At 37.6% G+C, this 13,696-nt stretch overlaps 3 protein-coding genes across 7 annotated transcripts in view; all 3 read left to right on the top strand.

Moving 5' to 3' along the window:
- Positions 1–3,647, top strand: part of LOC113213592 (cytosolic purine 5'-nucleotidase) — a gene marked incomplete in the record, with an annotated part of 33,759 nt that extends 30,112 nt beyond the window's left edge. Inside the window, 10 exon segments of the mRNA XM_026432703.1 lie at positions 214–331; positions 421–516; positions 596–742; positions 828–921; positions 1,004–1,186; positions 1,263–1,437; positions 1,515–1,737; positions 1,832–2,069; positions 2,162–2,287; positions 2,375–3,647. Coding sequence (XP_026288488.1) covers positions 214–331; positions 421–516; positions 596–742; positions 828–921; positions 1,004–1,186; positions 1,263–1,437; positions 1,515–1,737; positions 1,832–2,069; positions 2,162–2,287; positions 2,375–2,506 — 1,532 coding nt within the window.
- A 221-nt stretch (positions 3,648–3,868) lies between these two features.
- On the top strand, positions 3,869–13,395 carry LOC113213591 (putative 1-phosphatidylinositol 3-phosphate 5-kinase). Of its 2 annotated transcripts, XM_026432700.2 has the most exons (29): positions 3,869–4,202; positions 4,282–4,346; positions 4,423–4,587; positions 4,665–4,854; positions 4,941–5,175; positions 5,286–5,474; positions 5,553–5,791; positions 5,912–6,067; positions 6,235–6,406; positions 6,484–6,645; positions 6,742–6,940; positions 7,046–7,313; positions 7,396–8,018; positions 8,104–8,283; positions 8,362–8,648; positions 8,728–8,974; positions 9,066–9,268; positions 9,343–9,512; positions 9,596–9,679; positions 9,773–9,939; positions 10,106–10,244; positions 10,341–10,540; positions 10,625–10,803; positions 10,962–11,123; positions 11,480–11,639; positions 11,725–11,905; positions 11,994–12,323; positions 12,403–12,564; positions 12,648–13,395. In XM_026432700.2, the coding sequence occupies exons 1-29, from the start codon at positions 4,085–4,087 to the stop codon at positions 12,830–12,832; spliced, it is 5,817 nt and encodes a 1,938-aa protein (XP_026288485.1). In that variant the 5' UTR covers positions 3,869–4,084; the 3' UTR covers positions 12,833–13,395. The 2 variants fall into 2 exon arrangements, with proteins under 2 accessions (XP_026288485.1, XP_026288487.1); XM_026432702.2 differs by lacking the exon at positions 10,962–11,123.
- A 108-nt stretch (positions 13,396–13,503) lies between these two features.
- Positions 13,504–13,696, top strand: part of LOC113213599 (whirlin) — an 86,813-nt gene continuing 86,620 nt past the window's right edge. For all 4 annotated transcript variants that reach the window (XM_052276962.1, XM_052276955.1, XM_052276948.1 and 1 more), the window contains exon 1: positions 13,504–13,672. The gene's annotated coding sequence lies outside the window, so the exon portion shown is untranslated. The remainder of the gene's footprint in view (positions 13,673–13,696) is intronic.

Here is a 13,696-nt window from a genome sequence, read left to right as displayed (position 1 = left end):
GGGGGACATTAGGCCCCAAGCACGCGATGCGCATGTGTGCGGGCGTGGTAAGTTTAGAGTGGACGCTATCCAACTATTTGACGACACGCTTGCGCCTACACATGTGGTGTGGCATTGATTTTGAAGTGAGGTGTAAGCTGCGTACTGTACACCAAAAGTGGAAAAATAAATCTAATTTACAACTTTTTTTTTCTCTGTTCCTTTTGCCTGTAGAGTACAAGTCTCCACAGTACGAGCGTCTGGGATTCAATCTCATCAAAAAAAGACTGGTGGCTATGGGTTACCCGCAGGAAATTCTAGAGTTTGAATACGACCCTTCGTTTCCTGTCAGGTTTGTGAATTTATTTGTACTTTTATAGTTTTTATTTTGTATCTAATTATGTTTGCTTGATTCTTTAATTTTTCACGTACTGTTTTCAGAGGTCTGTGGTTTGACTCACTCTACGGAAATCTATTGAAGGTTGATGCGTACGGAAATATTCTGGTCTGTGTTCATGGTTTTGACTTCCTGAAATTGTAAGTTCCTAGAAGTAAAGACAAATCATTACTTTAATATAACTTGGAACTCTTAACTTATTTTATTTCTTTGTTTTAGTTCCCAGGTGTACGAGTTATACCCCAACAAGTTTTTACAGTTAGATGAATCTCGAGTTTACGTTTTGAATACTTTGTTTAATCTCCCTGAGACATACCTTCTTGCCTGTTTAATTGACTTCTTCACAAATTCCCCTCAGTACACAAGGTAAACCAAATAGCAAATATTTTAAAAATGGCAGTAAGTTGATGTTCACATTATTTAATAATGCTCTTGTTTGTTTTTACCTCAGAGAAAAAACAGGTGTGAAAGGTGGTGATCTCTACATGTCCTTTAAATCAATATTTCAAGATGTACGCAGTGCAGTGGACTGGGTTCACATCCATGTGAGTGTTTTTGCGTTTCTTTCTGTCACCTATCTTTAACTTTTTTATCTACGGCCTTGTGAGAATATATTTAAATTACCAGGGTGATTTGAAATCAAGCACTGTTGAAAATCTGGAAGAATATGTCAAGAAAGATGAACGTCTACCAATGTTTCTGTCTCGGATAAGAGAGAGTGGGGCCAAAGTCTTTCTTTTGACAAACAGTGATTACAATTTTACTGACAAGATCATGTCTTACCTCTTTGACTTTCCTCATGGACCAAGGGTGAGTGTCAATACACTTTAGTGGTATTTTTGTTTTCCTTATACTACAGAATTCATTGTTAAGTTGTTTGTTGCAGCCAGAAGACCCACACAGAGACTGGAAAACATACTTTGATGTAATAGTTGTTGATGCCAGGAAGCCTCTTTTCTTTGGAGAGGGTTCTATCATGCGTCAAGTAGATACATCTACTGGTGCCTTGAAAGTTGGAACCCACATGGGTCCACTACAGACTGAACATGTCTATTCTGGAGGTAATTAAAAATTTATCTTTGGAGTTTTTGTTATTAAGCAGTTGAAAAACATTTGTTTTAATCATTTGCATGGACAGGTTCATGTGATGTATTCACTCAATTAATTGGTGCCAAGGGTAAAGATGTATTATATATTGGAGACCACATATTTGGAGATATTCTTAAATCTAAGAAAATCAGAGGATGGCGAACTTTCCTCATTGTTCCGGAATTAGTGCAAGAACTCCATGTTTGGACTGATAAGTGCCAGCTTTTTGCGGACCTCCAGAATTTGGATGTCACATTGGGAGAAATGTACAAGTAAGTTCAAATTAAATTTACCATGATTCACAAAACTTTTTTTTGTTTTAAATTAGACATATTTCTCACTTCTAATACTTTTATTTAACTACAGAAACCTGGACAGTAGCACAAAAGAGAAGCCTGATATTTCCAAACTTAGAAATGCGATACGCGATGTCACTCACAAAATGGATCTGGCTTATGGTATGATGGGTAGTTTATTCCGTTCAGGATCGAGACAAACTTTCTTTTCAAGTCAAGTTGTTCGCTATGCTGATCTGTACGCTGCTACCTTCTTGAATTTGATTTACTATCCTTTCTCATACATGTTCAGAGCTCCTGCAATGCTGGTATGTTATTCTTATGTCACATATAATGATCTTAGGTTCAAAATAACCTACTCACTATTCATATGCACAATTTCACTTTGCTACCCATCCAGATGCCACACGAGTCGACAGTAGCCCATGAGCAGCGGTTTGTAATGGAAAGCCCTATGATCTCACGGTCAAGGACATTCTCTATCATTGAAAACGAGGAGCAGACTGAAAATAATCATCGCCCTAAGGTTAGTGCCTTTTTTGAGCTGCTCTTCTGAGCTATTGTGCTTGCATATTGATTAAATAACTGACTAAATTTATATGTTGTGTTCCAGTTGGAGAAAATGCATAGCACAATTCCTCATGCCAGACCTGAGACTCCTCGATGTGTCACACACAACCATGATGAAGATTATTCAGATGAGGAAAGTGATAGCATCAAATCTAATGAAGAAAAGACCACATAATGGGTTTACTGCTTTTATACAATGAAAAGTTTTCCTTGCATTTGTAAAGAAAACTACATTTGAAAACTGTTAATTTACCTAACATCAATGTGATACTAAGTTATTGCTTGAAATAAAATGTTTAACATGAAAGTTTTCCACATAGCCACCAACCACAAACAACCTGAATTGAATTGGTCAATGCTTTTTGTTATTTGAAGAACACTTGATTAATTTTTCCAATTTTGAATACTTTTATTCTGTGTTATTCTCAATGATTTACTCTCCTTTCTGTGTGATCATTCCATGGTATGACTAAAATGCGTACAAACTTCATTTCTACCAGCAAATTAATGAAGTTTTGGATGAAAAGAAAACAAATTTGATTATATAATTTCTTTGAGATGCATTTATCTGAACTTATTTTTCTATTTGTGTAATTATGTTAAATGTGGAAATATTGGATAAAAAAATGCTATGTATTCCCCATTGGATTTGGTACTTTGGAAGTGGGTCTTATAAACTGCATGCATACTACATGAAATCTCACCAATTTCAAAGGGGATTTAGGATCAAGTTCTATATTGGATTGTGAAATTTCTGATTTGTACTGTACTTGTCTTGTTGTAAGGCTGAATACTTGTTTTGCCTTGTTCTGATTGTAATTTGATCTGTCAATTTCTCCCAAAACCATATGTGTACATGGCCCCAGGCTCTTCACTGCCGTTGTGTTGTTTTTATTCAACTGTGATGCAAGCATTATAAAGCAGTAAAGTTCCTGAACAGTATTGTGGGAATTTTTCTAAGAGAAAAGAAAGGTGTTGAGAATAGAGATTTTAACCCCAGAGACAGCTGCAAGAAAACTAAAAGGCTTTTAGAAAAAAAAAATGAAATTGTGAAATTTTTAGTTAGTTTATGTATCCTTCCCTCACTGTTTCTGTTTCTGAGGGCAAGTGATTTTGTCGACAACAGTAATAGATGTTTTGTAATCCTTGTAATGTGGAAGTATTCCTATTTGCCTTAGTTATAAATCAAAGAATATTCCTTGAACTGACTGTAGTTATTTTAACATTCTAAATTTCATTATACTTTTAATGCAACTCTAAGCATGATGTAGAAAATATTGTAAAAGAATAAATGTTGATTTTTTATTACACAGTTATTTTTGTTTCTTTATTTCAACATGTCTCACAAGTTAAATACTTTTCGCTTACATGCTTGTATGAAATTTCTGGCAATGCTTAGAGCCGAATTGCTCTCGGCTGTTCCTTTTCTCAAGGCCTGCTCTGCTTATGCCTGCATACGAGTACGATTCAAACCTCGCGCTCTATACCCGAACCTTGAATTTGGTGGTGCCTATAACGCACACCACCCTTATTCGCACCGCTATGAATGAAAAATTGTTTAGTCAGTAATTATGTCAGCTGTTCATGCTTGTTGACAATGGGCAATTCTTCTTGTTTACTTTGATAATCTTTAATAGACGTCAGATAGTTGTAGTATTCTAGTATTCAATATTTCTAATGGACAAAAGAAAATTTATTTTACCTAGAAATGGTCTGAAGATATATTGGTCGTCAACAAGCATTCAAAGTTGAAATGGCAGGAAAGAACTTTCATTCCACATCTAAACTGACAGAATTTGCACCATTGAGCCCCGAGGACAAGCAATCCGGTGTTAGCAATTTTATTTCAAAGTTTTTCAAAACTAACAAAAGTGAGTTTCTTCATTGACTGGCTTCTGTCTTTACTTCTGTTTTTACATAACCCCAAACTTCTTTATGCTCTTGCTTCAGATGAAACAAAAGAAAGAAGTGCATCTTTATCCTCTGCAAGTGAGAGCAAAATATCCTCCAGCCAGGTGTGTCATCTAGCAAAATGTTCTTACTGAATGTTATACTGTCATTGTGGTTTTACTGTAGAATTAATTTGTGTAGCCACAAGAACGATTGGTTGAATCCACATCTTCTGGTGTGAGTCTATCAGTTGATGCTCAACCATCCACTTTGTCAAATCCTCACTTTGATGTCAACGTTAGTGAAGGAAGGAGTCTGCCCAATGTTCTGAAACGTCTTAGTAGTTTAGTTGCCTCAAAAAATGTTGTAAGTCAAGATTGTTTAATTTTGTAAAAACTTTCTTTTTGGAATGTGGTGTTTACACTTCCATATTTTGATTTCAGAACCCACAGGGATATGGTGAAACAGACCTAAAGCAGTATTGGATGCCTGATTCTGGTAGCCGTGAATGCTATGACTGTAGTGAGCGTTTCACTACCTTTCGACGGCGACATCATTGTCGAATTTGTGGACAAATATTTTGTTTTCGCTGCTGTAGTCAAGAAGTTCCTGGCAAGATTTTGGGATGCACAGGTCATTATTGCCTGTACTTCATATCTCACACATCTTTTTTAGTTGCACACTTGTGGCCTGAGAGGTAACACTATTTGCTGTTTCAGGGGACCTACGAGTTTGCACCTACTGCTGGAAAGTAGTGCACTCTTATTTACAATCTGGAGATATGAGACTGGATTCCTCATATGATCATTTATTAAAGAATACAACCATCGGGAGTATTGATAAGCAAGAAGATGATAGATTAGGGACCAGTTGTCCCCCCTCCAACTCATACAACTCCTCCTTACGAAGAAAAACTTCAGTTGGTTATCAAGAAGAGCGTTTTGCATTAGGGAGGTAAACATCTGTTTTGTTAACTTCAGTACTGACAGTAAAGTGCTCTCAAAAACAACCATTTTCTTATCTGTTGACTTATAATTCAATTTACTGTGCTGTTATCTTTTTAGGGGTCAACCTTTATCAAAAATTTTTCCAGAGGAAAACCGCACTTGGATTCTGTATGCATTATGCCAACAGTTAGCCATCCCTGGGAAAGGTTTGCCCATGCAAACACGTCGAGCTCGAGTGCACCAAAATGTATTTTCAGGGAGTGAGTTGATTGATTGGCTGATTGAGAATGGCAAAGCAGCTGACCGGTAAACACTTAGAAAATATTATAATTCATAATTACCTATTACAATATTTTACATTATCAATCTAAAATTTAATTTTAGGGCTGAGGCATCAGTTATTGGTGAAGCTCTAGTTGAAGGTAGATTTCTGGAATCAGTCACTGATGAAGGCTTTACAGACAGCTGTGCTCTCTATCGGATACTCAGAGCTGAGGAATCGTCTTTGAATCAGAGTGGTAGTTATGATGCTACAGAGCACTCATCTGTCGGCCAGGAGGGTCAGGAGCCCTCTTGGGTAAAAGAAATACCTCATCGGCCTTATGATTCAAATACAACTACAGGTGAATGTGAAAATAACTTCCCTATTTATGTTTTGTTGTATCTTTTCTTATCTCTCTTCTTAAGTATTGATGTTACCATGGGATATCAGGTTAAAATAGCATACAATTTTGTACTTCCAGATTCAGAGTCTGAATCCTATCTACCAGACATTGATAGCTATAGTAGTGTGCGATCATCACCATCAACATACCAACTTGATGTGGATTTGAAAGGAAAAACTGTTCATCTTCGTCCTTCACTTGTATCATCCCAGTCTCCATCCTCCCCCACAGCTGGTGAGTAAAACCAATAGGTAGTCTTTGTGTTCGTTTTTTTTTTTTTTTTTTTTTTTTTATTCTGGTAAAGGTGAGGAAAATTCCTATGCATGCATGCGGGGGAAGCAAGAAAGCGAAAGTCACCATTTTTCCCTAGAATTCTAAAAATTATCTGTGCACTTTTTCAGTAGGAGAATGGGTACAACAGTCGGTTGTAACTGCATCGCCTTCAAGTGAACTTCTTAGTTATGCCTTGTCACGTTCATCCCAGAGAAATCCAGAGAAAGATCCTGTTCCCTGGCACCAAATCTCACAGCTGCGTTCTGATAATGGAGATCTTCAAGCCTACACATCACTGGAGTACATATCTTTATCTTTGCTTCTTCAATTAATACTTTCAAAAATGTTGCGTTTTAACTGTGTGGATTTTGTTGCAGTGCTAAGTATGCTCAACATGAACAGATACTTTTGAATCAGCTCCTGTGTGCAGAAGGACTTTCACAGACTTGGGCTGAAATAGCAATGCCACTGATACATCAAATGTCAGCAGTTGTTCATCCTGATGCAACCAATGATTCTGAGGAAACTGATATCAGACAGTGCGTATTGGCTGAGTATTTCAGTATGCCCCCACCAGCCATGTATTAATGCATGCCTGTCACATTTTATACTTTTCATATCTCTTTATTTTCTAGTTATATACAGTTCAAAAAAATCACTGGTGGTACTCGGTCTGAATGTCAAATAGTTAATGGAATTGCATTCACAAAAAATGTGGCCCATCGGTCAATGGTCATCCGTCTTGAAAACCCCAGGATTCTCCTTTTAAACTGTGCTATTGTTTATCAGAGAGTAGAAGGCAGATTTCTTTCTTTGGAACCAGTAATGATGCAGGTGATTTATTTACATTTTCATGAGTAATTCTAAAGATCTAATGCTCTTCTATCGGAGTATTAATTCTTACTTCTATTAAAACGTTTCTTTTATTTTCTTGTGTAGGAACAAAATTATTTAAGGAACATTGTGGCTCGTATCGAAGCACTCAAGCCGGATTTAATTTTGGTCTCTAGAAATGTATCTAGGATAGCTCAGGAGTCCCTTCGGCTTCTTGGTATAACACTGGCTTTAAATGTTAAGTTAAGTGTGTTGGAACGAATTTCAAGGTGTACACAAACTCAAATAATTATGTCTGTTGATGCTCTAATCAGACGCCCTCAATTAGGAAAATGTAAAAAGTTTTATCTGCGTACATTTAACACAGAACAAGGTAAAGAAAAGCCATGCACCATATAGGCTATTGATTAATTACTGTTGTGAATGCTAATACAATTTTTTTTCTTTTGCTTTAGGCCTTAAAACTATAATGTTTCTTGAAGGATGCCCATTCCCACAGTTTGGGTGTTCTGTTCTCCTACGTGGGGGAAATCAGTCTGAACTGTCTAGACTTAAAAGGGTATTTCGCCATATGATATTTTGTCGCTATCATTGGCGTTTAGAGCAGTCCTATCTCATGGATGAATTTGCTCGACCCCCATGTGCTACCTCTGATAACTTTTTTGAAGAACCAAACTTTGGTCATTCTGAACGTAGCTCCCCAAGCTATTTACCAGAATCAAGTGGTATGGACAATAAACAAATATCTGTTGAAAGATTAGAAGAATCAAAGGAGGAGAGTGAAAATCAAGAAAGCCCAGCTGATAAAATTGGTACTAAAGGTGGAGGGGATCAAAGCTCTGCATCCAAAACCCGCAGAAAGAATAGTGCAGATCAACCAGAAGCTATGAAAAGGGTCACTGCTGAAAGTGTAAGTGACTTCAGTGATCCTCTTCATCAGTATTTAAATTCAGGAGAGGAAGCACACCATGTTCAAGTTAATAACTCCCAAATTTTGGCTGTTGCCAAAATACCCTACTTAAACCAGTTCCGCAAAGCATTGGATGACACAATTCTTTCAATTTCACCATATTTGAAGGTAACTAGGTTTTAAAATCAAAATTGTACTGCCTACTTTATTCTCCATTTGAAAGCATTGAAAGATAATCTTTTTGTTTTCGTAGTTCACTGTTCCATTCCTTGAGACTGATCAAGGACGATCTTGCCGTTTGCGACAGTACTTTCCTCTGGAAATTTACTGGTCCCGTCAATTTCATGAGAATGAGAACTCGCGGAGTCGTGTTGGCACTGGCATTGGCTCTGAGACCCTTTCATTCCCTTGCGATTCATCTAGTGCTCTGATGGTTTGTTTTCATCTTATATTTTACTGTCTGCAGATACTCTAAAACAGAGTTAGATCATCTTTTACATTCATGTTCTAGGCCGCCCCAAAGCATCCTTTTATGGATATGAAAATAACACTTCCTGCTACAAGTTCTGAGATACTTGAAGTTTTGGCTCATTTTCGAGCCTGTGGAGGGCGGATCTCAATCGATCATTCCATTCAGCCACAGCAGTACAGTCATTCGGCGCCACCATTGCCGGCATCAACATCTGATGACAGCAATACTGATGTGCTTGACCCTGGAAATCATCTGCATTTGTCTGTCCTATTTTGTAGCTTTTCAACCTTTCCACAGAATGCCCCTGCATTTTGTGTTAATCCTTGGTACGATAAAACAATTTGCCCTCTAAAAACGTCTTGTTTCATTTTTGTGTGTTGATTGATAACAAGATATTTTTCTTAGGGTTGTCAACATGGACTTTTATGGGCGCAATGACATTTCTCTGGGAAACTTTTTGGAACGCTATTGCTTTCGAACAACATTTGAATGCCCTTCACAGTCTTGCTCAACATCTATGCTTCAACATGTCCGACGCTTTGTACATTACCCAGGTTGTGTTCAGGTGACACTGCAGCTTGTAGAAGGAGTTGGTTCTCTTCCTACTAACGACCATATTCTCATGTGGAGTTGCTGCAGTTTGTGTAGTGTGGTAATTATTTCAAAATTTATGTCATGGCATGATGGCTTCTTTACATCAGTTACTCCATCTTATATTACTTAAGCTCTAATTATTTTTTTAGGTTTCCCCTGTCACTCCCATGTCTCCTGATACATGGGCTTTGTCATTTGGTAAATACCTGGAATTGCGATTTCATGGAAACATGTATTACCTCCGTGAAGAGCACGTTGATAAGGCAGACCAAGCTTCCCTACCGTGTTCTCATTCTTTGCATCATGATTTCTACCAGTACTTTGGTTATCGTAATATTGTGGCAACTTTCAAGTAAGGCCTATAAATTTCGTTGTATTTTAAATCTGAGGTGACACCTCTTTATTCCAATTTAACTTTAATTGCAGGTATTCGCCAATAATGGTTTGGGAAGTTTCATTGCCACCAGAGACAGTAAATCTGGATTGGGAAACTGAGCATTTGACCCAAGTGTCTGATGAAATAAATGAAATTGCTGTTGCTGGTCAAACAATTTTCAGTCAGGTTTTGGAACGTATCTTGAACACCGATGACCCAGGTATGGCAACTTATCTGTATCTATCTTTTTTCTGGGTTATTTCTATGAGGTATATTTGTTTCATTCATCACATATATTACCAGGACTAAGATCGCAACTTCAGAAAGATCAAGCTCAGTTTAAAGCTAAGGTTGAAGATGCTTTGGTTCAAAATACTCCTGTTGCTGGTAAGAATGTAGTAATTTCTATTTAATCCCACCCTTTAATTTTTCTTTAGTATTAATATATATTCCTATCTTAAAAAAAATACTTTGTTCTAGAATCTGGGCATTGGAAAATCCTGTGGCACTTAGAAGATACAGTGGTGGACCTGCGTCGCTTGATGATTGATGCAGTGGCCAATTGGAACACACGTCTAAAGGCTGTTGATGATCGATCAAGAGTCATGAAAGGATCAATGAATTTAAATCAAGAATGTGTTGATGAGGTGATTGAGTTTTATTCCAATAAGTGCTTTTCATTTATTCTTTAATGTTGTTATGTACTTGGAGAGAAAATGGTTGCTTGAGGACGGGGTCCTGTTTTGGATAAGATTATATGAGTGTAGTTTCAAATGTTATGAGGTAAAATAAAAATGATGAATTTGCTTACAGGCTCTCAGTCTATCTCAAGAGGAGACAGCAAAAGGTGTTGCCAATACCCAAAGCTTGAACCAAAATGTGTCTCAGTTTAATGATATAGGGGTTACATGTGAAGCTCTTAATAATCCTACAAATGCCAGTCAGCCAGAAAGTAAGTTTTACTCTTTGAATTTGTTTATATAGACATCCTAACTCTATTAACCTTTTTCTACTATTCTAAAATAAATCTTTGTTTTCTTTTCCGAAGGAAATCAAGTTCTTATATCTACCCAGAAAGAGACTCTTCCGCAAGAAAATGCTATACACTCTACACCAAGCAGACAATCATCTGTTGTTGATTCGGAGGTGGATGCTAGTTACGAGACAACTCAATCAATGCAATCCAAAAGTGTCAAGACAATTCTATCACAGTTTTTACCTTCAGGCTCCATACTTTCTCCGATTCTGGTAAAGTAGTTCTAATGCTTTAATTTTCAATTGAAATGTATCACAGATATGTGAGTCTAATTCATTTTTTTTCTTAATGTTTAGGTTCCACCTAATTTGCAAGAGGTTCATATCATGCCACGTTCAAGTGCTTCAATACCGATAGCTGTCCGAGAAAGTCAGCCGAGCACTATCATTGCCCATGCCCTGGCATCAAATGAGTATCAACGCTCTTTAGAAGAAATTGTGAGGAATCCACCCGCTGAAGTTATTAGTACCACTGGGTGAGCCTTCACTTTATTTTCATATCTTTGGGATTCCAGGAAATTATTTTTCATCCCTTCCACTCCCTAGTGAGGCTAGCTGTGTGAGGCCATCCCAACCTGTCACTTCCTGTCACTGTCAGTCCTCCCCATACATGACACTACTTTTTTTCATTCAGAGCACCTATTGCACCTAAGAAAATTCATGGACACGGCGTAAGTGATCGAGATCGGGAGCGAGATAAAGAAAAAGATCGAGATAGTTTGAGTGGGGAGTTATTGCTGTCATCAGAGCAGCGGCGCGGGGGTGTTTTGTCTTTTTTGCGCGGATCAGCCAATGCGTAAGCTATAATTGTTCTTGTAGTTACTGCCATTTTAATTTTATTCTAGATTGTTCCAACCTGAAAAGTAATTTCTGTAGTTTGCCAGACTTTAGCAAAGAGGAAACAACTCTGAATGTTGCTGTACAAAACCTGTTACATTCTATCAATTGTTATAAGTTTTCAATATACTCTTAACCCTTTAAGAAAGTAGTCTATTTTGTATTTTGAATTTTTATTTAGTTTTTCCAAATGTTTTTAATGTGCTAGTGTTAAAAAAAACTTAAAGTTGTTTCCCATTTGCCCTTTTGCTCTTGTCAAAATAAGACCTTGACTTGTGTACCATACAATTGTCACTTTTTTAATTCTGTCTTCAGGATGGCAAAAGAATCAGGAAATATTGAAGGTGTTGCCTACTCGACAAATTTAAGTAATACTACTGCCAATGCCTTATCTCCAGAAAACTTGTCTTCAACTGGAGCTTATAATCCAGTCTCTGCTCCAGCAAATAATCAGCAAAATCATACATACATTGAGGTTCTGACCTATGCTTTCTAGGAACTGTAGTTTAATTTGTTGCGCATCTTCAGAAATATATTGTCGTATCTGTTGCCCCCAATAGGTGCAGTTCAGTGATGCTTCTACAAATTTTTTCTGTCGTATTTACTATGCTGAAGAGTTTTTAAAGCTACGGCATCTTATTTGGCCCCGAGGGGAAGAAGCATTTATTCGCTCCCTGTCTCACTGTGTTGATTGGGCGGCCAGGGGAGGAAAGTCAGGGTCAACATTCTGCAAATCAAGAGGTGAGTGCTTTTCAGACGTTTACATTTCAGTTTTTAGTACATGTTGTCGTTCCTGTACAAACACAAATTTATTGTTCTTTTCTCCCAGATGATCGCCTTGTTTTAAAGGAGATGTCAAGAACAGAGCTTAGTCATTTTCTTGACAGAGCTCCTCAATTCTTTTCATATATGACAGATAATTTTAAAAGTAACAAACCTACCATGATGGCCAAAATTTTGGGAGTCTACCGTATTGTTTTCAAAAATGATCTGACTGGAACTGCCTCACGCTCCAACCTTTTGGTTATGGAAAACTTATTTTATGGAAGAGAAGTCAGCCACAAATTTGATCTGAAGGGCTCATTCCGAAATAGATTGGTAAATCCTGGGTCCGAACCTAGGGGAGAGATTGTACTCCTTGATGAAAACCTTCTAAAAAGTAAGCTTTTCTTTCAAAATGTTGAATATTGTTATATTGGTTAAGCTTTTTTAGTAAATGTTTCAATTTTTTCCTTTAGTTACTCGAGATAGTCCTCTATATGTGCTACCTCATACTAAGTCTGTGTTAATGCAGGCTCTTAAAAGGGATACAGAATTTCTAACTTCACAGTCAGTTATGGACTACTCACTCTTGGTGGGGCTTGATCAGTCTAGAAAGGAATTAGTTGTAGGAATTATTGGTGAGTATATTTACAACACTCTGTTCCTAACAATTTTTCACACTGTATTCAATTCTCATTTTGTTTTTGTTAAAAAAATCCAGATTACATTCGCTCATTTACATGGGATAAACGTCTGGAAAATGTTTTTAAGAAGATGGCCGGTCAGGGGAAAACACCAACAATAGTTCACCCTGAAGAGTACCAGAACCGTTTTATGGCTGCGATGCATAGCTATTTTCTTACAGCTCCTGATAGATGGTATGGATTTGGAAAAGGATTTGATTGAAAGAGTTGAAAAGACATCCTGACTCAACTCACCAAATGTAAGAAGAGTTTTCTTCCTCACAGTTATGTGGTTTTCTTTCTGTGAGATTTGTTTGCCAATTTTAGGGGGGGACAATATTGATCAGTTAGGTTTGCAGCCTAACAAAAAAAGTTCTAAATTTTAAACAAATTCAACATTGTCCTTCAAAAATAATCATACTACAGTTCAGCAGTTGAATAAAAGTAGAGTTTCTGTACCTGTGATATAGGTAATAAATTCTATCTCTAGATAGATTAGGATTATAAAAGAGCACTGAAATATCAAATTCACTTGTGTGATAATTAGCTCTAATGGTGTCGTTAGTACTGCACCTTTATAAATGTTGCTTTACTGTACACTATATTTCATACATTTTTATGTAATGTGTCTTATTTTGTCACATTTCCTTTGTAGTAATGCTTTCCCTGTGATATTACCATGTGTAACTTTTAAATGTGATGTGTTGTCTCGACATGTCTATCGTTACCACTCGTTGTGCGCTTTATAAATAAATATGCTCCATGTTTATCAATAATTGAAATTAATGCCTGTGTATAATAACCGACGTGATGTGTGCCAGCAGAGTGTGGCAGCGATGCTCCCCCATGACTCTCCCGCGGGGCTCGAGGTTGGCCGAGGTTGCGGCGGCGGCGCCCGGGCAGGCAGAGGAGGAGGAGGAGGAGGAGGCCCCCGGTCCTGTTCCTGTTCTGCGTTACACCGCGTGCACTCTGTGACTGCGGCCCGTCGTGCCCCCTATTCTAATCGCTTGAATCGATTTGCCAGCAGCATAGCGACCTCCTCTCGTTACACGGACAACAGAAGGTACGTCAACATACTATCGGGGGG

The sequence above is a fragment of the Frankliniella occidentalis genome, unplaced genomic scaffold (assembly GCF_000697945.3).
Source record: "Frankliniella occidentalis isolate FOCC.00 unplaced genomic scaffold, Focc_3.1 Scaffold9, whole genome shotgun sequence".
Classification (NCBI taxonomy): domain Eukaryota; kingdom Metazoa; phylum Arthropoda; class Insecta; order Thysanoptera; family Thripidae; genus Frankliniella; species Frankliniella occidentalis.
Note: the sequence above shows the minus strand (reverse complement) of the source record. Positions and strands in the feature narration are given on the sequence as shown.